The sequence below is a fragment of the Pleurodeles waltl genome, chromosome 3_1, assembly GCF_031143425.1.
Source record: "Pleurodeles waltl isolate 20211129_DDA chromosome 3_1, aPleWal1.hap1.20221129, whole genome shotgun sequence".
NCBI classification, from domain to species: Eukaryota; Metazoa; Chordata; class Amphibia; order Caudata; family Salamandridae; genus Pleurodeles; species Pleurodeles waltl.
In genome coordinates this window covers 1,912,866,980-1,912,891,514 of record NC_090440.1, presented here as the reverse complement: position 1 = coordinate 1,912,891,514, position 24,535 = coordinate 1,912,866,980, and the positions used below count along the sequence as shown (strand labels likewise).

At 48.9% G+C, this 24,535-nt stretch overlaps 1 protein-coding gene across 1 annotated transcript in view; it reads left to right on the top strand.

Moving 5' to 3' along the window:
• SLC43A2 (solute carrier family 43 member 2) overlaps positions 1-24,535 on the top strand; it is a 114,608-nt gene that overhangs the window by 65,444 nt on the left and 24,629 nt on the right. The window contains exon 10 of the mRNA XM_069226110.1: positions 5,376-5,514. Coding sequence (XP_069082211.1) covers positions 5,376-5,514 — 139 coding nt within the window. The remainder of the gene's footprint in view (positions 1-5,375; positions 5,515-24,535) is intronic.

Sequence of the window (24,535 nt, the reverse complement as noted above, 5' to 3'; positions counted from 1 at the left end):
TGTATGACTGCTAAAAGTGGCTTCTGCACCAACTCTCTCGAAGTAACTGCTGAGCTGCCTGTCTGTGTGTCTGTCTGTATGCCTTCACCCTTGCGATATTTCTGATAATTTTGCTTTTTTTTGTTTCTTGCTCCTGTGGCGGCTCTTCTCGCTCACTGCTGCTGATGCAGTGATGGGCACTGGTAAGCAGGCTCTCAGGTTCTTAATGTGCTAACATTGCCTAACCCTTCAGTGCTCTGCATGTTGTGTTAACAGTTTGTCTGTCTTTTAGAGGCTGCTTAGTGGTGCAGCAGTGCATAACATTCTCATAAATTTACACTGTAGTTTGCATGGTCTCGTTATTGTTGTCTGTCAAGAAATAATTCATTGAAACAAATTGACTTTTAGGGTTCAGACAGTGTCATGGACATTTCTAAGTGAAATTATATCTTTTTAGCACGTGTGGCTGTAGATACACACGCTTTGTATACTCCTGCAATCTAATACTGGGCTCAGCCACTGGATTTTCTTTGAAGGAGTTTCGAGACACAGCATATGGACTGATTTCTCCCACAGTCCACAATGCATATGGGCACGATTTCACCCTTAGAATGTTTTTTTCCGCCACCGTATTTGGATGTGTTCAGTAACAGCTCCGAAATCCATATGTTCTCGGCGGCTTGCATGGGCTAGACTGTTCACTAATATCAAAACACCAACGAACAGAGAACAATCTTTGCATGCCATTTACCGGCTCTTTGACCAGCCATGACCGATCATAGAGAAGGTACATCACAAAACAGACTAAGACTTTGTTGGGTCCTTTTTGATCCCTGTGAAAACAGCTTGGAGAATGCGGGCAAGCAGAGGATGATGGTGCAAACTGCATTTCCATTTTCGCCCACAGTGCAATGCAAAGTTTCCATGGACTGATCGCCAAGAAGTTTGAAATATGTAAGTTGCCATGTCATAAGTCCTACGAGTTCTCTACTTCATTCTGCTGTAAAAAGATTATAAGGTGCGGGATGGAATGAAAAAAGCAACTGAAGATGCTGCAGCAGTCATCTGCAGGGGCTCCTCATATCTTAAACGAACAAGATCTTATCGAAATCGAGGAAGAGAGGACAAAGCCCACTGCAGTATCCACACACCAGCTGATGCACAGTCCTCCGACCTTATCTTCAAGTTTCTCCGTTCGATAGGATCTCAGCGGAACAGCTTCAACATTGATGCCTATGGGGCTGAGGAAAAAAAGAAAAAGACAACACCTTAGGGCCACCGTGAGTATCACCCTGGCACCAAAGCACTGGTTTAAAGCCCCACCCACCTAAATGCATTCGCACCGAGGCGAGCACCACGCCTGATGAAGTTGTGCATTAAGTCCCGAACATTCAGGAAAGAAGACCTTGGCTTTTGGTGCATTGCCACCTTGGGCTCCAGTAAACACAGAGATACAGCTTCAGAGTCAAGCATACTCACAAGGAAAAGAGTCGAACACCACCACACTTTAATACCCTCGTCCATGAATGCGCCCTCCGAGGCCAAAGTCAGTACTGAAATCACACAAGCCCAATCATACACTCTCTACACCAAGATCAAAGAGATCCGAAGCACCCATCCTTAAAAGGCTAGTAGAAATTGGATGCTAGACAAAAGGGCTCTTTGTCCACTCAGAGACTGGAAATATATCCTCCAAGCCACCCAACAGAAAGCTTTGAGTAATTCGCCACCATTCCCAAGACACAAGGAAGCGCTGGCTTTCAAGGAACCTCTGCACCCACTGCCTAACAGACACACAGACAAGGCTACAAGCCCTCCTCCACTGACGCCTACCCCAGGTACCCGTCCCGATCACCACCTCCACTGCCTCCACGAGGCCCATATTCCACATCCCCTCCGCCAAAGTCTCCAGTTCACTCTTTCTCTGGCACAGACAGTCGTAATGTAGAGGGAGACCTTCATCAATCACCTGGTGGGGCGGTAGTTGAGGGCATCCCTTGGGATGACTATAATGTGACCCTCAAGATAAGTCAGACCTTGAGTTTTATCCAATCAGTCCATCCCTCTTCCAAGGACACTACTGCATCTCACACAGTTTCTCAGACAGCAGTTCACCGTCATACAGCTGAGATGCACCCCATTCAAGATGACATTGATTTCTTATTAGAACATTGGAATGTTGGTAGCTCAATTGAAAACAATGGAGTGCTGCGGGCTTTTACAGGCCGGTAAAAGCCCGCAGCACCAACATTCCAATGTTCGCTTTGTTCACAGCAACAGCTGTGAACAAAGCCTCACGGAGCCCGAGGGGATTTTAATCCCCTCGGGCTCCGTGAACATTTTTTTTTTTAATAGCACATTCTACCCTGAGTGGCAGAATGTTCTAATAGCCTTAGAACCCGCCGTAGCGGGCTCTACCGGCTATTAAAGTCCCTCTCCCTTGTTAAATGCCCTTCGCCTTCGGCTCGGGCATTTAACGCGGGGAGCGGGCCTTTAATAGCCGGTAGAGCCCGCTACGGCGGGTTCTAAGGCTATAGTGGGAACCCTCTAAAAAACCGAATGCACAGCTCAGTTTTTATCAATGCTCAAGGGCATTCTAAAGAAAGCCATGGAGAATATTAAGTATCTAATTAGAGCCAGTGTAGTTATGCCACAGGTGAAGAGGAAGTTCCAGGCATTTCCCATCGACCGTCCCTACATCAGAGATCACCCCCGCCATGATTACCTAGTGGTTTATACTGCAAGGAAGAAGGCACCCGCCAACGCAAGAGGGGATACCCTCGCCTCCAGATAAGGACACTAAGGGTGTCAACACTGCTTTCAAGCGAGTCACAGTAGGTGCAATCACCCAATGGCAAGTCTTCATTTCGGTAAGTTTGCTCTCAAGATATCACAGGTAAACCTTGGGGGACACGTAGGCTCTTGTACAGCACCTTCCTGAGGTTTATGTAAAGGGGTGAAGAACTTGTAGAGAGAAAAACCATTTGGAAAGTGAATATTCAGTGTGCACTAGACACTGCAGATACTGCTTCCTGCAGTGCCCTTACCAACATCCTGCTGTGCCGCGACCCATGGATTTGCAGCTCAGATTTTAGGCTAGTGATACCACTCCACCTTCTTAACATACCCTTTGATGGAGAACAGCTCTTTGGTTCCCAAGTGGACGAGATGTTAGAAAAGATTAAAAAAAGACTGATATTGGAATGTCCATAGGCACACTGCTATCTGCAGTACCCAGGGGCTTCTTTTGTATGCACCAGGCAAAGTGCAGGAGCAAGACAAGACTCTAGATCAGAGACAGTCCTATTAGTGCCAACAACAGGTTTCCATGAGTCCCAAGTAAGCAGGGATTACTCAAGGGGAGGCGTTAGCCGGAACAATAGTAAGGGGAGGTTTAGAGGCAGCTCAGGGCAGGGAAGCCCCACTTTCCAGCATTTACTCTCCATCAGTGCCCCCTCATTATCGAACACCTGTTGCGGGAGAATAAGGGATTTCTACCCCCTCTGGGTGGAAATCACTTCTGATTAGTGAATCTTAGCAGTGGTACTTCTGGATTACTACCTATAGTCCCATACCACTCCACCCAACATTCCACCAAACTATCGCACCCTCAGTCACAACCATCTATTTCTTTTACAAGAGGTTACAACACTCCTTCAAAAAGGTGCAATAGAGCCCCACACCAATGGGACGAGGGCATGTATTCACTGTTCTCATTACAAACACAGGCCTCTCCCTTCATCTCATATTAAACCTGAGGCTGCTCAGTCTGCACATCCCGCCTGGCGCGTTTTCAAATGACAGCTCTGCAAGATGCCATCCTACTGCTCCATCCGGGGGGAACTTCATGATCGTGATAGATCTCAAGGCCATCTACTTCCACATTCCTATCCACTCCACTCATTACAAGTAGCTCCAGTTAGTGGTTAGCATTACCAGTTCATATTACTAAACTTTGGAGGTCACTACATCTCTAAGGGTCTTCACAAGGAGTTTGTCAGTGGTGGCCGCTTACTCACGTAGAGCGGGCATTCCCATATTCTACTATCTCAACAACTGACAGAGTAGCAGCAGACAACAAGGCCAAGTACATTATCAAGACACCTCTAAACCTGCTTCACAGCCTACGTTTCACAGTAAATGCCGAAGTGTCCCACCTTCAACCTCAACAGCTCCAACCCTTTCTAGGGTTAGGGCCAAACATTGTCATGGGCAAGACATGCCCCAGTCAGCAGAGGGTGATGGCATTTCAGTAGCTGCTGCCTCTTTTTCACACCACTTGTCCATTGACTGTGAGAACAGTAATGAAACTATTGAGTATGATCGCATCTTGCATTGCAGTTTTTCCAAACACCAGATTGTGCAGGCGCCCACTCCAGCAATGCCTTGCCTATCTAGTGTTCACAGGAGGAAGGTCAACGGGAAGATCTAGGGTTGATAAAGGCCAGTACTCATTGCACCCAGCAATGGTGGAACAGCAACAACCTGTTGTTAGGCAAGACTTTTGTACACCCTCTGCCACCGGTGGCCATTACTACCAGTGCTTCAATCTTGGGGTGGGGTGCTTATCTCTGCATTATGACTGTACACGTCACCTGGAAAACTCTTCACCAGCGCGGGCACCTCAACTACCTGGAGCTAATGGCCATTTTTATAGTACTCAAACCTTTCTACTTGATGGTCCAACACACACAATGAGGTACTTTTAATCACAAACAATGTGACAGCAATGTCTTACATACAGAAAAAGGGGGGGTATGAACTTCTCTCCCCTTTTAGCATTACCGCAACAGATTTGGCATTGGGCAATCCACACAATATTCATCTTCTGGTGGAACACCTGGGGGTGGACAATAACTTTGCGGACCTCTTAAGGAGGATGCATCAACTTGTCAACAATTGGTAACTCCACCCATAAATCCTTCATGGGTACTTTCATTGGTGGAATCCCACCCATCGACCTATTCGCCACCCTAGAAAACACAAAAAGGGAGGAGTCACTCGACATCCTGTGACTCCACGCTTCTTCTTAAAAAAAAAACCTTGTACTGTCCGAGCCTACCTGTAGATAACGGGAGTATGCAAAGAATGTGAATCTACAGCACTACACACTGCAAATAAATGCTAACAGGGTAAGTAACGTTTTCCTTCCCTACTTTCATCTGATGACTGTAGATGCATGTGATGGGGTCTAGGGAAAAGAGACTGCCAGAGATGGAGAAAGGGTAACAGGAAACCTGTCCTATAAGGGACAGGGGAGTAGGACCTTAAAAATATTAGAGAGAACAAGAATTTCCACTAACATGAAGATAGAGCACCTGTTGTAGAGGCTCATTCGTGTGTAATTTCACAGTTTGTTTCTTGCTGTATTTATTTCTGGATGGGCTTTTCCACAGTGAGTTTGTACACCTCCATCTTCGGAGTCCTGCAGCTGCTCTGCCTGCTCACAGCCCCAGTCATCGGGTACATCATGGACTGGAAGATGAAGGAGTGTGAGGACGGCACAGAAGAGCCAGATGACAAAGACACCACATCGTACGTAGGAAACGACCCATATCTAATGTGTGTTTGCAGAATATACTGTGACGGTGAATAAGGGGGCTCTTGCTTGTCTCCTTGGAAGTAACCTTTGGGGGCTATTAGGAAAAGACTGTTACAGCATCAAGGAATGGCACTGTCATGGCATTAGTGCCAAGGCCTCAGGAGGGCTTAAGTAGTGGGTACTGTCATGGCACAGAGAGATGATCATTTGGGATTAATAGGTACTTGGAAAGGGTTCAGAACTACGGTTCAGGTCAGAGCTCAGAGGATCTACTCTTTCTCATCATTAAGAAAATAAGAAACAGGACATGAAGTAGTGATGTGTCCAATGGATGAGCTAAGCTATGGGGGAAGATTAGAGGGCCCAGGCTGAGCCTCCAGCTGGTAGAGGTGAAGGAGTGGAGAGACAGAAGCACCGACATACTGTGAAAGGTTGGGTCATTTTTCCATTTCTTGAGTAGTGTATGCATTGTTGTTTTTAATGTTGAGGTAGATGGAGTTTTCCAATGCCTGTGGACTAGGGGTATCAGGCATGAAATTGCAAAGAGGATAGTGCATATCTAATGTTTTCACCGCATCACTGAGTTGCACGCAAGATGTAGAGTGCAGTCAGTGTGTGAGGCCACTGGAAAATAGATCTAGAAATGCACAGAAAGGTGTGATTTGAGGGTGACGGATTGCTTCTCTGTAGCTAAAGGATGCCTTGGGACTCTTGGAGGTTTATGTTCCTGGGCCTGTCACTGGACCACCAGTGTAGGAAGTTGGCTCTGTATGTGCTATTTCAAAGTAAGGAATAGCATGCACAGAGTCCAAGGGTTCCCCTTAGAGGTAAAATAGTGGTAAAAAGAGATAATACTAATGCTCTATTTTGTGGTAGTGTGGTCGAGCAGTAGGCTTATCCAAGGAGTAGTGTTAAGCATTTGTTGTACATACACATAGACAATAAATGAGGTACACACACTCAGAGACAAATCCAGCCAATAGGTTTTGTTATAGAAAAATATATTTTCTTAGTTTATTTTAAGAACCACAGGTTCAAATTCTACATGTAATATCTCATTCGAAAGGTATTGCAGGTAAGTACTTTAGGAACTTTAAAGCATAAAAATTGCATGTATACTTTACAAGTCATTGACAAATAGCTGTTTTAAAAGTGGACACTTAGTGCAATTTTCACAGTTCCTGGGGGAGGTAAGTTTTTGTTAGTTTTACCAGGTAAGTAAGACACTTACAGGGTTCAGTTCTTGGTCCAAGGTAGCCCACCGTTGGGGGTTCAGAGCAACCCCAAAGTCACCACACCAGCAGCTCAGGGCCGGTCAGGTGCAGAGTTCAAAGTGGTGCCCAAAACACACAGGCTAGAATGGAGAGAAGGGGGTGCCCCGGTTCCGGTCTGCTTGCAGGTAAGTACCCGCGTCTTCGGAGGGCAGACCAGGGGGGTTTTGTAGGGCACCGGGGGGGACACAAGTCCACACAGAAATTTCACCCTCAGCAGCGCGGGGGCGGCCGGGTGCAGTGTAGGAACAGGCGTCGGGTTCGCAATGTTAGTCTATGAGAGATCTCGGGATCTCTTCAGCGCTGCAGGCAGGCAAGGGGGGGATTCCTCGGGGAAACCTCCACTTGGGCAAGGGAGAGGGACTCCTGGGGGTCACTTCTCCAGTGAAAGTCCGGTCCTTCAGGTCCTGGGGGCTGCGGGTGCAGGGTCTCTCCCAGGCGTCGGGACTTTAGGTTCAAAGAGTCGCGGTCAGGGGAAGCCTCGGGATTCCCTCTGCAGGCGGCGCTGTGGGGGCTCAGGGGGGACAGGTTTTGGTACTCACAGTATCAGAGTAGTCCTGGGGTCCCTCCTGAGGTGTTGGATCGCCACCAGCCGAGTCTGGGTCGCCGGGTGCAGTGTTGCAAGTCTCACGCTTCTTGCGGGGAGCTTGCAGGGTTCTTTCAAGGCTGCTGGAAACAAAGTTGCAGCCTTTCTTGGAGCAGGTCCGCTGTCCTCGGGAGTTTCTTGTCTTTTCGAAGCAGGGGCAGTCCTCAGAGGATGTCGAGGTCGCTGGTCCCTTTGGAAGGCGTCGCTGGAGCAGGATCTTTGGAAGGCAGGAGACAGGCCGGTGAGTTTCTGGAGCCAAGGCAGTAGTCGTCTTCTGGTCTTCCTCTGCAGGGGTTTTCAGCTAGGCAGTCCTTCTTCTTGTAGTTGCAGGAATCTACTTTTCTAGGGTTCAGGGTAGCCCTTAAATACTAATTTTAAGGGCGTGTTTAGGTCTGGGGGGTTAGTAGCCAATGGCTACTAGCCCTGAGGGTGGGTACACCCTCTTTGTGCCTCCTCCCAAGGGGAGGGGGTCACAATCCTAACCCTATTGGGGGAATCCTCCATCTGCAAGATGGAGGATTTCTAAAAGTCAGAGTCACCTCAGCTCAGGACACCTTAGGGGCTGTCCTGACTGGCCAGTGACTCCTCCTTGTTGCTTTCTTTGTTCCCTCCAGCCTTGCCGCCAAAAGTGGGGGCCGTGGCCGGAGGGGGCGGGCAACTCCACTAAGCTGGAGTGCCCTGCTGGGCTGTGACAAAGGGGTGAGCCTTTGAGGCTCACCGCCAGGTGTCACAGCTCCTGCCTGGGGAGGTGTTAGCATCTCCACCCAGTGCAGGCTTTGTTACTGGCCTCAGAGTGACAAAGGCACTCTCCCCATGGGGCCAGCAACATGTCTCTGGTGTGGCAGGCTGCTGGAACTAGTCAGCCTACACAGACAGTCGGTTAAGTTTCAGGGGGCACCTCTAAGGTGCCCTCTGTGGTGTATTTTACAATAAAATGTACACTGGCATCAGTGTGCATTTATTGTGCTGAGAAGTTTGATACCAAACTTCCCAGTTTTCAGTGTAGCCATTATGGTGCTGTGGAGTTCGTGTTTGACAGACTCCCAGACCATATACTCTTATGGCTACCCTGCACTTACAATGTCTAAGGTTTTGTTTAGACACTGTAGGGGTACCATGCTCATGCACTGGTACCCTCACCTATGGTATAGTGCACCCTGCCTTAGGGCTGTAAGGCCTGCTAGAGGGGTGTCTTACCTATACTGCATAGGCAGTGAGAGGCTGGCATGGCACCCTGAGGGGAGTGCCATGTCGACTTACTCGTTTTGTCCTCACTAGCACACACAAGCTGGCAAGCAGTGTGTCTGTGCTGAGTGAGAGGTCTCCAGGGTGGCATAAGACATGCTGCAGCCCTTAGAGACCTTCCTTGGCATCAGGGCCCTTGGTACTAGAAGTACCAGTTACAAGGGACTTATCTGGATGCCAGGGTCTGCCAATTGTGGATACAAAAGTACAGGTTAGGGAAAGAACACTGGTGCTGGGGCCTGGTTAGCAGGCCTCAGCACACTTTCAATTGTAAACATAGCATCAGTAAAGGCAAAAAGTCAGGGGGCAACCATGCCAAGGAGGCATTTCCTTACACAACCCCCCCCCAAACGAAAGAGGATGAGACTAACCTTTCCCAAGAGAGTCTTCATTTTCTAAGTGGAAGAACCTGGAAAGGCCATCTGCATTGGCATGGGCAGTCCCAGGTCTGTGTTCCACTATAAAGTCCATTCCCTGTAGGGAGATGGACCACCTCAACAGTTTAGGATTTTCACCTTTCATTTGCATCAGCCATTTGAGAGGTCTGTGGTCGGTTTGAACTAGGAAGTGAGTCCCAAAGAGGTATGGTCTCAGCTTCTTCAGGGACCAAACCACAGCAAAGGCCTCCCTCTCAATGGCACTCCAACGCTGCTCCCTGGGGAGTAACCTCCTGCTAATGAAAGCAACAGGCTGGTCAAGGCCACCATCATTTGTTTGGGACAAAACTGCCCCTATCCCATGTTCAGAGGCATCAGTCTGCACAATGAACTGCTTAGAATAATCTGGAGCTTTTAGAACTGGTGCTGAGCACATTGCCTGTTTCAGGGTGTCAAAGGCCTGTTGGCATTCCACAGTCCAGTTCACTTTCTTGGGCATTTTCTTGGAGGTGAGTTCAGTGAGGGCTGTCACAATGGATCCATATCCCTTCACAAACCTCCTGTAATACCCAGTCAAGCCAAGGAATGCCCTGACTTGAGTCTGGGTTTTTGGAGCTACCCAGTCCAGAATAGTCTGGATCTTGGGTTGGAGTGGCTGAACTTGGCCTCCACCTATAAGGTGTCCCAAGTAAACCACAGTTCCCTGCCCTATCTGGCATTTGGATGCCTTGATAGAGAGGCCTGCAGATTGCAGAGCCTTCAAAACCTTCCTCAGGTGGACCAGGTGATCCTGCCAGGTGGAGCTAAAGACAGCAATATCATCAAGATAAGCTGTGCTAAAGGACTCCAAGCCAGCAAGGACTTGATTCACCAACCTTTGGAAGGTGGCAGGGGCATTCTTTAAACCAAAGGGCATAACAGTAAACTGATAATGCCCATCAGGTGTGGAGAATGCTGTTTTCTCTTTTGCTCCAGGTGCCATTTTTATTTGCCAGTACCCTGCTGTCAAGTCAAAGGTACTTAGGAATTTGGCAGCACCTAATTTGTCTATGAGCTCATCAGCTCTTGGAATTGGATGAGCATCTGTCTTGGTGACAGAATTGAGCCCTCTGTAGTCCACACAAAACCTCATCTCTTTCTTTCCATCTTTGGTGTGAGGTTTGGGGACTAAGACCACTGGGCTAGCCCAGGGGCTGTCAGAGCGCTCAATCACTCCCAATTCCAGCATCTTGTGGACTTCCACCTTGATGCTTTCCTTAACACGGTCAGACTGTCTAAAGATTTTGTTCTTGACAGGCATGCTGTCTCCTGTGTCCACATCATGGGTACACAGGTGTGTCTGACCAGGGGTTAAGGAGAAGAGTTCAGGAAACTGTTGTAGGACTCTCCTACAATCAGCTTGCTGTTGGCCAGAGAGGGTGTCTGAGTAGATCACTCCATCTACTGTGCCATCTTTTGGGTCTGATGACAGAAGATCAGGGAGAGGTTCACTCTCTGCCTCCTGATCCTCATCTGTTACCATCAACAGATTCACATCAGCCCTGTCATGGAAGAGCTTAAGGCGGTTCACATGGATCACCCTCTTGGGGCTCCTGCTTGTGCCCAGGTCCACCAGGTAGGTGACCTGACTCTTCCTTTCTAGTACTGGGTAAGGGCCACTCCATTTGTCCTGGAGTGCCCTGGGAGCCACAGGCTCCAGAACCCAGACTTTCTGCCCTGGTTGGAACTCAACCAGTGCAGCCTTTTGGTCATACCAAAACTTCTGGAGCTGTTGGCTGGCCTCAAGGTTTTTGGTTGCCTTTTCCATGTACTCTGCCATTCTAGAGCGAAGGCCAAGTACATAGTCCACTATGTCCTGTTTAGGCTCATGGAGAGGTCTCTCCCAGCCTTCCTTAACAAGGGCAAGTGGTCCCCTTACAGGATGACCAAACAGAAGTTCAAAGGGTGAGAATCCTACTCCCTTCTGTGGCACCTCTCTGTAAGCGAAAAGCAGACATGGCAAGAGGACATCCCATCTCCTTTTGAGTTTTTCTGGGAGCCCCATGATCATGCCTTTTAATGTCTTGTTGAATCTCTCAACCAAGCCATTAGTTTGTGGATGGTATGGTGTAGTGAATTTATAAGTCACTCCACACTCATTCCACATGTGCTTTAGGTATGCTGACATGAAGTTGGTACCTCTGTCAGACACCACCTCCTTAGGGAAACCCACTCTGGTAAAGATACCAATGAGGGCCTTGGCTACTGCAGGGGCAGTAGTCGACCTAAGGGGAATAGCTTCAGGATACCTGGTAGCATGATCCACTACTACCAGGATATACATATTTCCTGAGGCTGTGGGAGGTTCTAGTGGACCAACTATGTCCACACCCACTCTTTCAAAGGGAACCCCCACCACTGGAAGTGGAATGAGGGGGGCCTTTGGATGCCCACCTGTCTTACCACTGGCTTGACAGGTGGGGCAGGAGAGGCAAAACTCCTTAACCATGTTGGACATATTGGGCCAGTAGAAGTGGTTGACTAACCTCTCCCACGTCTTGGTTTGTCCCAAATGTCCAGCAAGGGGAATGTCATGGGCCAATGTTAGGATGAACTCTCTGAACAGCTGAGGCACTACCACTCTCCTAGTGGCACCAGGTTTGGGGTCTCTGGCCTCAGTGTACAGGAGTCCATCCTCCCAATAGACCCTATGCGTTCCATTTTTCTTGCCTTTGGACTCTTCAGCAGCTTGCTGCCTAAGGCCTTCAAGAGAGGGACAGGTTTCTTGTCCCTTACACAGCTCCTCCCTTGAGGGTCCCCCTGGGCCCAAGAGCTCAACCTGATAAGGTTCAAGCTCCAAAGGCTCAGTTCCCTCAGAGGGCAGAACTTCTTCCTGAGAAGAGAGGTTCCCTTTCTTTTGCTGTGTTGCAGTTGGTTTCCCAACTGACTTTCCTGTTCTCTTGGTAGGCTGGGCCATTTTTCCAGACTCCAGCTCTACTTTTTCACCCTGTGCCTTGCATTGTGCTCTTGTTTTCACACACACCAGTTCAGGGATACCCAGCATTGCTGCATGGGTTTTTAGTTCTACCTCAGCCCATGCTGAGGACTCCAGGTCATTTCCAAGCAGACAGTCCACTGGGATATTTGAGGAGACCACCACCTGTTTCAGGCCATTGACCCCTCCCCATTCTAAAGTAACCATTGCCATGGGATGTACTTTTCTCTGATTGTCAGCGTTGGTGACTGTGTAAGTGTAGGAAGTTGGCTCTGTATGTGCTATTTCAAAGTAAGGAATAGCATGCACAGAGTCCAAGGGTTCCCCTTAGAGGTAAAATAGTGGTAAAAATAGATAATACTAATGCTCTATTTTGTGGTAGTGTGGTCGAGCAGTAGGCTTATCCAAGGAGTAGTGTTAAGCATTTGTTGTACATACACATAGACAATAAATGAGGTACACACACTCAGAGACAAATCCAGCCAATAGGTTTTATATAGAAAAATATCTTTTCTTAGTTTATTTTAAGAACCACAGGTTCAAATTCTACATGTAATATCTCATTCGAAAGGTATTGCAGGTAAGTACTTTAGGAACTTCAAATCATCAAAATTGCATGTATACTTTTCAAGTTATTCACAAATAGCTTTTTTAAAAGTGGACACTTAGTGCAATTTTCACAGTTCCTAGGGGAGGTAAGTATTTGTTAGTTTTACCAGGTAAGTAAGACACTTACAGGGTTCAGTTCTTGGTCCAAGGTAGCCCACCGTTGGGGGTTCAGAGCAACCCCAAAGTCACCACACCAGCAGCTCAGGGCCGGTCAGGTGCAGAGTTCAAAGTGGTGCCCAAAACACATAGGCTAGAATGGAGAGAAGGGGGTGCCCCGGTTCCGGTCTGCTTGCAGGTAAGTACCCGCGTCTTCGGAGGGCAGACCAGGGGGGTTTTGTAGGGCACCGGGGGGGACACAAGCCCACACAGAAATTTCACCCTCAGCAGCGCGGGGGCGGCCGGGTGCAGTGTAGAAACAAGCGTCGGGTTTGTAATGGAAGTCAATGGGAGATCTAGGGATCTCTTCAGCGCTGCAGGCAGGCAAGGGGGGGGTTCCTCGGGGAAACCTCCACTTGGGCAAGGGAGAGGGACTCCTGGGGGTCACTCCTCCAGTGAAAGTCCGGTCCTTCAGGTCCTGGGGGCTGCGGGTGCAGGGTCTCTCCCAGGTGTCGGGACTTTGGTTTCAAAGAGTCGCGGTCAGGGGAAGCCTCGGGATTCCCTCTGCAGGCGGCGCTGTGGGGACTCAGGGGGGACAGGTTTTTGTACTCACAGTCTTAGAGTAGTCCGGGGGTCCCTCCTGAGGTGTTGGATCGCCACCAACCGAGTCGGGGTCGCCGGGTGCAGTGTTGCAAGTCTCACGCCTTTTGCGGGGAGCTTGCAGGGTTCTTTAAAGCTGCTGGAAACAAAGTTGCAGCCTTTCTTGGAGCAGGTCCGCTGTCCTCGGGAGTTTCTTGTCTTTTCGAAGCAGGGGCAGTCCTCAGAGGATGTCGAGGTCGCTGGTCCCTTTGGAAGGCGTCGCTGGAGCAGGATCTTTGGAAGGCAGGAGACAGGCCGGTGAGTTTCTGGAGCCACGGCAGTTGTCGTCTTCTGGTCTTCCTCTGCAGGGGTTTTTCAGCTAGGCAGTCCTTCTTCTTGTAGTTGCAGGAATCTAATCTTCTAGGGTTCAGGGTAGCCCTTAAATACTGAATTTAAGGGCGTGTTTAGGTCTGGGGGGTTAGTAGCCAATGGCTACTAGCCCTGAGGGTGGGTACACCCTCTTTGTGCCTCCTCCCAAGGGGAGGGGGTCACAATCCTAACCCTATTGGGGGAATCCTCCATCTGCAAGATGGAGGATTTCTAAAAGTCAGAGTCACCTCAGCTCAGGACACCTTAGGGGCTGTCCTGACTGGCCAGTGACTCCTCCTTGTTGCTTTCTTTGTTCCCTCCAGCCTTGCCGCCAAAAGTGGGGGCCGTGGCCGGAGGGGGCGGGCAACTCCACTAAGCTGGAGTGCCCTGCTGGGCTGTGACAAAGGGGTGAGCCTTTGAGGCTCACCGCCAGGTGTCACAGCTCCTGCCTGGGGGAGGTGTTAGCATCTCCACCCAGTGCAGGCTTTGTTACTGGCCTCAGAGTGACAAAGGCACTCTCCCCATGGGGCCAGCAACATGTCTCTGGTGTGGCAGGCTGCTGGAACTAGTCAGCCTACACAGACAGTCGGTTAAGTTTCAGGGGGCACCTCTAAGGTGCCCTCTGTGGTGTATTTTACAATAAAATGTACACTGGCATCAGTGTGCATTTATTGTGCTGAGAAGTTTGATACCAAACTTCCCAGTTTTCAGTGCAGCCATTATGGTGCTGTGGAGTTCGTGTTTGACAGACTCCCAGACCATATACTCTTATGGCTACCCTGCACTTACCATGTCTAAGGTTTTGTTTAGACACTGTAGGGGTACCATGCTCATGCACTGGTACCCTCACCTATGGTATAGTGCACCCTGCCTTAGGGCTGTAAGGCCTGCTAGAGGGGTGTCTTACCTATACTGCATAGGCAGTGAGAGGCTGGCATGGCACCCTGAGGGGAGTGCCATGTCGACTTACTCGTTTGGTCCTCACTAGCACACACAAGCTGGCAAGCAGTGTGTCTGTGCTGAGTGAGAGGTCTCCAGGGTGGCATAAGACATGCTGCATCCCTTAGAGACCTTCCTTGGCATCAGGGCCCTTGGTACTAGAAGTACCAGTTACAAGGGACTTATCTGGATGCCAGGGTCTGCCAATTGTGGATACAAAAGTACAGGTTAGGGAAAGAACACTGGTGCTGGGGCCTGGTTAGCAGGCCTCAGCACACTTTCAATTGTAAACATAGCATCAGCAAAGGCAAAAAGTCAGGGGGCAACCATGCCAAGGAGGCATTTCCTTACACAACCCCCCCCCAAACGAAAGAGGATGAGACTAACCTTTCCCAAGAGAGTCTTCATTTTCTAAGTGGAAGAACCTGGAAAGGCCATCTGCATTGGCATGGGCAGTCCCAGGTCTGTGTTCCACTATAAAGTCCATTCCCTGTAGGGAGATGGACCACCTCAACAGTTTAGGATTTTCACCTTTCATTTGCATCAGCCATTTGAGAGGTCTGTGGTCAGTTTGAACTAGGAAGTGAGTCCCAAAGAGGTATGGTCTCAGCTTCTTCAGGGACCAAACCACAGCAAAGGCCTCCCTCTCAATGGCACTCCAACGCTGCTCCCTGGGGAGTAACCTCCTGCTAATGAAAGCAACAGGCTGGTCAAGGCCATCATCATTTGTTTGGGACAAAACTGCCCCTATCCCATGTTCAGAGGCATCAGTCTGCACAATGAACTGCTTAGAATAATCTGGAGCTTTGAGAACTGGTGCTGAGCACATTGCCTGTTTCAGGGTGTCAAAGGCCTGTTGGCAGTCCACAGTCCAGTTCACTTTCTTGGGCATTTTCTTGGAGGTGAGCTCAGTGAGGGCTGTCACAATGGATCCATATCCCTTCACAAACCTCCTGTAGTACCCAGTCAAGCCAAGGAATGCCCTGACTTGAGTCTGGGTTTTTGGAGCTACCCAGTCCAGAATAGTCTGGATCTTGGGTTGGAGTGGCTGAACTTGGCCTCCACCTACAAGGTGGCCCAAGTAAACCACAGTTCCCTGCCCTATCTGGCATTTGGATGCCTTGATAGAGAGGCCTGCAGATTGCAGAGCCTTCAAAACCTTCTTCAGGTGGACCAGGTGATCCTGCCAGGTGGAGCTAAAGACAGCAATATCATCAAGATAAGCTGTGCTAAAGGACTCCAAGCCAGCAAGGACTTGATTCACCAACCTTTGGAAGGTGGCAGGGGCATTCTTTAAACCAAAGGGCATAACAGTAAACTGATAATGCCCATCAGGTGTGGAGAATGCTGTCTTTTCTTTTGCTCCAGGCGCCATTTTTATTTGCCAGTACCCTGCTGTCAAGTCAAAGGTACTTAGAAATTTGGCAGCACCTAACTTATCAATGAGCTCATCAGCTCTTGGAATTGGATGGGCATCTGTCTTGGTGACAGAGTTGAGCCCTCTGTAGTCCACACAAAACCTCATCTCTTTCTTTCCATCTTTGGTGTGAGGTTTGGGGACTAAGACCACTGGGCTAGCCCAGGGGCTGTCAGAGCGCTCAATCACTCCCAATTCCAGCATCTTGTGGACTTCCATCTTGATGCTTTCCTTAACATGGTCAGACTGTCTGAAGATTTTGTTCTTGACAGGCATGCTGTCTCCTGTGTCCACATCATGGGTACACAGGTGTGTCTGACCAGGGGTTAGGGAGAAAAGCTCAGGAAACTGTTGTAGGACTCTCCTACAATCAGCCTGCTGTTGGCCAGAGAGGGTGTCTGAGTAGATCACTCCATCTACTGTGCCATCTTTTGGGTCTGATGACAGAAGATCAGGGAGAGGTTCACTCTCTGCCTCCTGATCCTCATCTGTTACCATTAACAGATTCACATCAGCCCTGTCATGGAAGAGCTTAAGGCGGTTCACATGGATCACCCTCTTGGGGCTCCTGCTTGTGCCCAGGTCCACCAGGTAGGTGACCTGACTCTTCCTCTCTAGCACTGGGTAAGGGCCACTCCATTTGTCCTGGAGTGCCCTGGGAGCCACAGGCTCCAGAACCCAGACTTTCTGCCCTGGTTGGAACTCAACCAGTGCAGCCTTTTGGTCATACCAAAACTTCTGGAGTTGTTGGCTGGCCTCAAGGTTTTTGGTTGCCTTTTCCATGTACTCTGCCATTCTAGAGCGAAGGCCAAGTACATAGTCCACTATGTCCTGTTTAGGCTCATGGAGAGGTCTCTCCCAGCCTTCTTTAACAAGGGCAAGTGGTCCCCTTACAGGATGACCAAACAGAAGTTCAAAGGGTGAGAACCCTACTCCCTTCTGTGGTACCTCCCTGTAAGCGAAAAGCAGACATGGCAGGAGGACATCCCATCTCCTTTTGAGTTTTTCTGGGAGCCCCATGATCATGCCCTTTAATGTCTTGTTGAATCTCTCAACTAAGCCATTAGTTTGTGGATGGTAAGGTGTAGTGAATTTATAAGTCACTCCACACTCATTCCACATGTGCTTTAGGTATGCTGACATGAAGTTGGTACCTCTGTCAGACACCACCTCCTTAGGGAAACCCACTCTGGTAAAGATACCAATGAGGGCCTTGGCTACTGCAGGGGCAGTAGTCGACCTAAGGGGAATAGCTTCAGGATACCTGGTAGCATGATCCACTACTACCAGGATATACATATTTCCTGAGGCTGTGGGAGGTTCCAGTGGACCAACTATGTCCACACCCACTCTTTCAAAGGGCACCCCCACCACAGGAAGTGGAATGAGGGGGGCCTTTGGATGCCCACCTGTCTTACCACTGGCTTGACAGGTGGGGCAGGAGAGGCAAAACTCCTTAACCATGTTGGACATATTGGGCCAGTAGAAGTGGTTGACTAACCTCTCCCACGTCTTGGTTTGTCCCAAATGTCCAGCAAGGGGAATGTCATGGGCCAATGTTAGGATGAACTCTCTGAACAGCTGAGGCACTACCACTCTCCTAGTGGCACCAGGTTTGGGGTCTCTGGCCTCAGTGTACAGGAGCCCATCTTCCCAATAGACCCTATGTGTTCCATTTTTCTTGCCTTTGGACTCTTCAGCAGCTTGCTGCCTAAGGCCTTCAAGAGAGGGACAGGTTTCTTGTCCCTTACACAGCTCCTCCCTTGAGGGTCCCCCTGGGCCTAAGAGCTCAACCTGATAAGGTTCAAGCTCCAAAGGCTCAGTTCCCTCAGAGGGCAGAACTTCTTCCTGAGAAGAGAGGTTCCCTTTCTTTTGCTGTGTTGCAGTTGGTTTCCCAACTGACTTTCCTGTTCTCTTGGTAGGCTGGGCCATTTTTCCAGACTCCAGCTCTACTTTTTCACCCTGTGCCTTGCATTGTGCTCTTGTTTTCACACACACCAGTTCAGGGATACCCAGCATTGCTGCATGGGTTTTTAGCTCTACCTCAGCCCATGCTGAGGACTCCAGGTCATTTCCAAGCAGACAGTCCACTGGGATATTTGAGGAGACCACCACCTGCTTCAGGCCATTGACCCCTCCCCATTCTAAAGTAACCATTGCCATGGGATGTACTTTTCTCTGATTGTCAGCGTTGGTGACTGTGTAAGTTTTTCCAGTCAGGTATTGGCCAGGGGAAACCAGTTTCTCTGTCACCATGGTGACACTGGCACCTGTATCCCTCAGGCCCTCTATTCTAGTCCCATTAATTAAGAGTTGCTGTCTGTATTTTTGCATGTTAGGCGGCCAGACAGCTAGTGTGGCTAAATCCACCCCACCCTCAGAAACTAGAGTAGCTTCAGTGTGGACCCTGATTTGCTCTGGGCACACTGTTGATCCCACTTGGAGACTAGCCATACCAGTGTTACCTGGATGGGAGTTTGGAGTGGAACCTTTCTTGGGACAGGCCTTGTCTCCAGTTTGGTGTCCATGCTGTTTACAGCTATGACACCAGGCCTTTTTGGGATCAAAGTTTTTACCCTTGTACCCATTGTTTTGTGAAGAGGCTCTGGGCCCACCCTCCTGTGCAGGTTTTTGGGGGCCTGTGGAAGACTCTTTACTATTTTTAGTTTTGGTTGTCTCATCACCCTTCTGCTGGGGAGTCTTCGTGACCCCTTTCTTTTGGTCACCCCCTGTTGAAGTCTTGGACACCCTTGTCTTGACCCAATGGTCCGCCTTCTTTCCCAATTCTTGGGGAGAAATTGGTCCTAGGTCTACCAGATGCTGATGCAGTTTATCATTGAAACAATTACTTAACAGGTGTTCTTTCACAAATAAATTGTACAGCCCATCATAATTACTTACACCACTGCCTTGAATCCAACCATCTAGTGTTTTCACTGAGTAGTCAACAAAGTCAACCCAGGTCTGGCTCGAGGATTTTTGAGCCCCCCTGAACCTAATCCTGTACTCCTCAGTGGAGAATCCAAAGCCCTCAATCAGGGTACCCTTCATGAGGTCATAAGATTCTGCATCTTGTCCAGAGAGTGTGAGGAGTCTATCCCTACACTTTCCTGTGAACATTTCCCAAAGGAGAGCACCCCAGTGAGATCTGTTCACTTTTCTGGTTACACAAGCCCTCTCAAAAGCTGTGAACCATTTGGTGATGTCATCACCATCTTCATATTTAGTTACAATCCCTTTGGGGATTTTCAACATGTCAGGAGAATCTCTGACCCTATTTATGTTGCTGCCACCATTGATGGGTCCTAGGCCCATCTCTTGTCTTTCCCTCTCTATGGCTAGGATCTGTCTTTCCAAAGCCAATCTTTTGGCCATCCTGGCTAACTGGATGTCCTCTTCACTGGAGTTATCCTCAGTGATTTCAGAGTTGTTGGTCCCTCCTGTGAGGGAACCAGCATCTCTGACTATTATTTGTGGAGTCAGGGCTTGAGAAGCCCTGCTCTCCCTAAGTAGGACTGGAGGGGGGGAATTTCCCTCCAAGTCACTATCTTCATCCTCTGAGTTGCCATCCTCAGAGGGGTTGGCCTTTTCAAACTCTGCCAAAAGCTCCTGGAGCTGTACTTTGGTAGGTTTGGGGCCCATTGCTATTTTCTTTAGTTTACAGAGTGACCTTAGCTCTCTCATCTGTAGATGGAGGTAAGGTGTGGTGTCGAGTTCCACCACATTCACATCTGTGCTAGACATTATGCTTCTAAAAGTTGGAATACTTTTTAAGAAACTAAAACTGGTTCTAGAATCTAATTCAAACTTTTACAAACTTTTAAACTCTAAAAGAAATGCTAAACAGGATCTAACACAAGGCCCTAGCAGGTCTTTTAAGAATTTAGAAAACTTTTCAAATTGCAAAAATCAATTTCTAATGACAATTTTGGAATTTGTCGTGTGATCAGGTATTGGCTGAGTAGTCCAGCAAATGCAAAGTCTTGTACCCCACCGCTGATCCACCAATGTAGGAAGTTGGCTCTGTATGTGCTATTTCAAAGTAAGGAATAGCATGCACAGAGTCCAAGGGTTCCCCTTAGAGGTAAAATAGTGGTAAAAATAGATAATACTAATGCTCTATTTTGTGGTAGTGTGGTCGAGCAGTAGGCTTATCCAAGGAGTAGTGTTAAGCATTTGTTGTACATACACATAGACAATAAATGAGGTACACACACTCAGAGACAAATCCAGCCAATAGGTTTTATATAGAAAAATATCTTTTCTTAGTTTATTTTAAGAACCACAGGTTCAAATTCTACATGTAATATCTCATTCGAAAGGTATTGCAGGTAAGTACTTTAGGAACTTCAAATCATCAAAATTGCATGTATACTTTTCAAGTTATTCACAAATAGCTTTTTTAAAAGTGGACACTTAGTGCAATTTTCACAGTTCCTAGGGGAGGTAAGTATTTGTTAGTTTTACCAGGTAAGTAAGACACTTACAGGGTTCAGTTCTTGGTCCAAGGTAGCCCACCGTTGGGGGTTCAGAGCAACCCCAAAGTCACCACACCAGCAGCTCAGGGCCGGTCAGGTGCAGAGTTCAAAGTGGTGCCCAAAACACATAGGCTAGAATGGAGAGAAGGGGGTGCCCCGGTTCCGGTCTGCTTGCAGGTAAGTACCCGCGTCTTCGGAGGGCAGACCAGGGGGGTTTTGTAGGGCACCGGGGGGGACACAAGCCCACACAGAAATTTCACCCTCAGCAGCGCGGGGGCGGCCGGGTGCAGTGTAGAAACAAGCGTCGGGTTTGTAATGGAAGTCAATGGGAGATCTAGGGATCTCTTCAGCGCTGCAGGCAGGCAAGGGGGGGGTTCCTCGGGGAAACCTCCACTTGGGCAAGGGAGAGGGACTCCTGGGGGTCACTCCTCCAGTGAAAGTCCGGTCCTTCAGGTCCTGGGGGCTGCGGGTGCAGGGTCTCTCCCAGGTGTCGGGACTTTGGTTTCAAAGAGTCGCGGTCAGGGGAAGCCTCGGGATTCCCTCTGCAGGCGGCGCTGTGGGGACTCAGGGGGGACAGGTTTTTGTACTCACAGTCTTAGAGTAGTCCGGGGGTCCCTCCTGAGGTGTTGGATCGCCACCAACCGAGTCGGGGTCGCCGGGTGCAGTGTTGCAAGTCTCACGCCTTTTGCGGGGAGCTTGCAGGGTTCTTTAAAGCTGCTGGAAACAAAGTTGCAGCCTTTCTTGGAGCAGGTCCGCTGTCCTCGGGAGTTTCTTGTCTTTTCGAAGCAGGGGCAGTCCTCAGAGGATGTCGAGGTCGCTGGTCCCTTTGGAAGGCGTCGCTGGAGCAGGATCTTTGGAAGGCAGGAGACAGGCCGGTGAGTTTCTGGAGCCACGGCAGTTGTCGTCTTCTGGTCTTCCTCTGCAGGGGTTTTTCAGCTAGGCAGTCCTTCTTCTTGTAGTTGCAGGAATCTAATCTTCTAGGGTTCAGGGTAGCCCTTAAATACTGAATTTAAGGGCGTGTTTAGGTCTGGGGGGTTAGTAGCCAATGGCTACTAGCCCTGAGGGTGGGTACACCCTCTTTGTGCCTCCTCCCAAGGGGAGGGGGTCACAATCCTAACCCTATTGGGGGAATCCTCCATCTGCAAGATGGAGGATTTCTAAAAGTCAGAGTCACCTCAGCTCAGGACACCTTAGGGGCTGTCCTGACTGGCCAGTGACTCCTCCTTGTTGCTTTCTTTGTTCCCTCCAGCCTTGCCGCCAAAAGTGGGGGCCGTGGCCGGAGGGGGCGGGCAACTCCACTAAGCTGGAGTGCCCTGCTGGGCTGTGACAAAGGGGTGAGCCTTTGAGGCTCACCGCCAGGTGTCACAGCTCCTGCCTGGGGGAGGTGTTAGCATCTCCACCCAGTGCAGGCTTTGTTACTGGCCTCAGAGTGACAAAGGCACTCTCCCCATGGGGCCAGCAACATGTCTCTGGTGTGGCAGGCTGCTGGAACTAGTCAGCCTACACAGACAGTCGGTTAAGTTTCAGGGGGCACCTCTAAGGTGCCCTCTGTGGTGTATTTTACAATAAAATGTACACTGGCATCAGTGTGCATTTATTGTGCTGAGAAGTTTGATACCAAACTTCCCAGTTTTCAGTGCAGCCATTATGGTGCTGTGGAGTTCGTGTTTGACAGACTCCCAGACCATATACTCTTATGGCTACCCTGCACTTACCATGTCTAAGGTTTTGTTTAGACACTGTAGGGGTACCATGCTCATGCACTGGTACCCTCACCTATGGTATAGTGCACCCTGCCTTAGGGCTGTAAGGCCTGCTAGAGGGGTGTCTTACCTATACTGCATAGGCAGTGAGAGGCTGGCATGGCACCCTGAGGGGAGTGCCATGTCGACTTACTCGTTTGGTCCTCACTAGCACACACAAGCTGGCAAGCAGTGTGTCTGTGCTGAGTGAGAGGTCTCCAGGGTGGCATAAGACATGCTGCATCCCTTAGAGACCTTCCTTGGCATCAGGGCCCTTGGTACTAGAAGTACCAGTTACAAGGGACTTATCTGGATGCCAGGGTCTGCCAATTGTGGATACAAAAGTACAGGTTAGGGAAAGAACACTGGTGCTGGGGCCTGGTTAGCAGGCCTCAGCACACTTTCAATTGTAAACATAGCATCAGCAAAGGCAAAAAGTCAGGGGGCAACCATGCCAAGGAGGCATTTCCTTACAGTAAGTTTTTCCAGTCAGGTATTGGCCAGGGGAAACCAGTTTCTCTGTCACCATGGTGACACTGGCACCTGTATCCCTCAGGCCCTCTATTCTAGTCCCATTAATTAAGAGTTGCTGTCTGTATTTTTGCATGTTAGGCGGCCAGACAGCTAGTGTGGCTAAATCCACCCCACCCTCAGAAACTAGAGTAGCTTCAGTGTGGACCCTGATTTGCTCTGGGCACACTGTTGATCCCACTTGGAGACTAGCCATACCAGTGTTACCTGGATGGGAGTTTGGAGTGGAACCTTTCTTGGGACAGGCCTTGTCTCCAGTTTGGTGTCCATGCTGTTTACAGCTATGACACCAGGCCTTTTTGGGATCAAAGTTTTTACCCTTGTACCCATTGTTTTGTGAAGAGGTTCTGGGCCCACCCTCCTGTGCAGGTTTTTGGGGGCCTGTAGAAGACTCTTTACTATTTTTAGTTTTGGTTGTCTCATCACCCTTCTGCTGGGGAGTCTTTGTGACCCCTTTCTTTTGGTCACCCCCTGTTGAAGTCTTGGACACCCTTGTCTTGACCCAATGGTCCGCCTTCTTTCCCAATTCTTGGGGAGAAATTGGTCCTAGGTCTACCAGATGCTGATGCAGTTTATCATTGAAACAATTACTTAACAGGTGTTCTTTCACAAATAAATTGTACAGCCCATCATAATTACTTACACCACTGCCTTGAATCCAACCATCTAGTGTTTTCACTGAGTAGTCAACAAAGTCAACCCAGGTCTGGCTCGAGGATTTTTGAGCCCCCCTGAACCTAATCCTGTACTCCTCAGTGGAGAATCCAAAGCCCTCAATCAGGGTACCCTTCATGAGGTCATAAGATTCTGCATCTTGTCCAGAGAGTGTGAGGAGTCTATCCCTACACTTTCCTGTGAACATTTCCCAAAGGAGAGCACCCCAGTGAGATCTGTTCACTTTTCTGGTTACACAAGCCCTCTCAAAAGCTGTGAACCATTTGGTGATGTCATCACCATCTTCATATTTAGTTACAATCCCTTTGGGGATTTTCAACATGTCAGGAGAATCTCTGACCCTATTTATGTTGCTGCCACCATTGATGGGTCCTAGGCCCATCTCTTGTCTTTCCCTCTCTATGGCTAGGATCTGTCTTTCCAAAGCCAATCTTTTGGCCATCCTGGCTAACTGGATGTCCTCTTCACTGGAGTTATCCTCAGTGATTTCAGAGTTGTTGGTCCCTCCTGTGAGGGAACCAGCATCTCTGACTATTATTTGTGGAGTCAGGGCTTGAGAAGCCCTGCTCTCCCTAAGTAGGACTGGAGGGGGGGAATTTCCCTCCAAGTCACTATCTTCATCCTCTGAGTTGCCATCCTCAGAGGGGTTGGCCTTTTCAAACTCTGCCAAAAGCTCCTGGAGCTGTACTTTGGTAGGTTTGGGGCCCATTGCTATTTTCTTTAGTTTACAGAGTGACCTTAGCTCTCTCATCTGTAGATGGAGGTAAGGTGTGGTGTCGAGTTCCACCACATTCACATCTGTGCTAGACATTATGCTTCTAAAAGTTGGAATACTTTTTAAGAAACTAAAACTGGTTCTAGAATCTAATTCAAACTTTTAACAAACTTTTAAACTCTAAAAGAAATGCTAAACAGGATCTAACACAAGGCCCTAGCAGGTCTTTTAAGAATTTAGAAAACTTTTCAAATTGCAAAAATCTATTTCTAATGACAATTTTGGAATTTGTCGTGTGATCAGGTATTGGCTGAGTAGTCCAGCAAATGCAAAGTCTTGTACCCCACCGCTGATCCACCAATGTAGGAAGTTGGCTCTGTATGTGCTATTTCAAAGTAAGGAATAGCATGC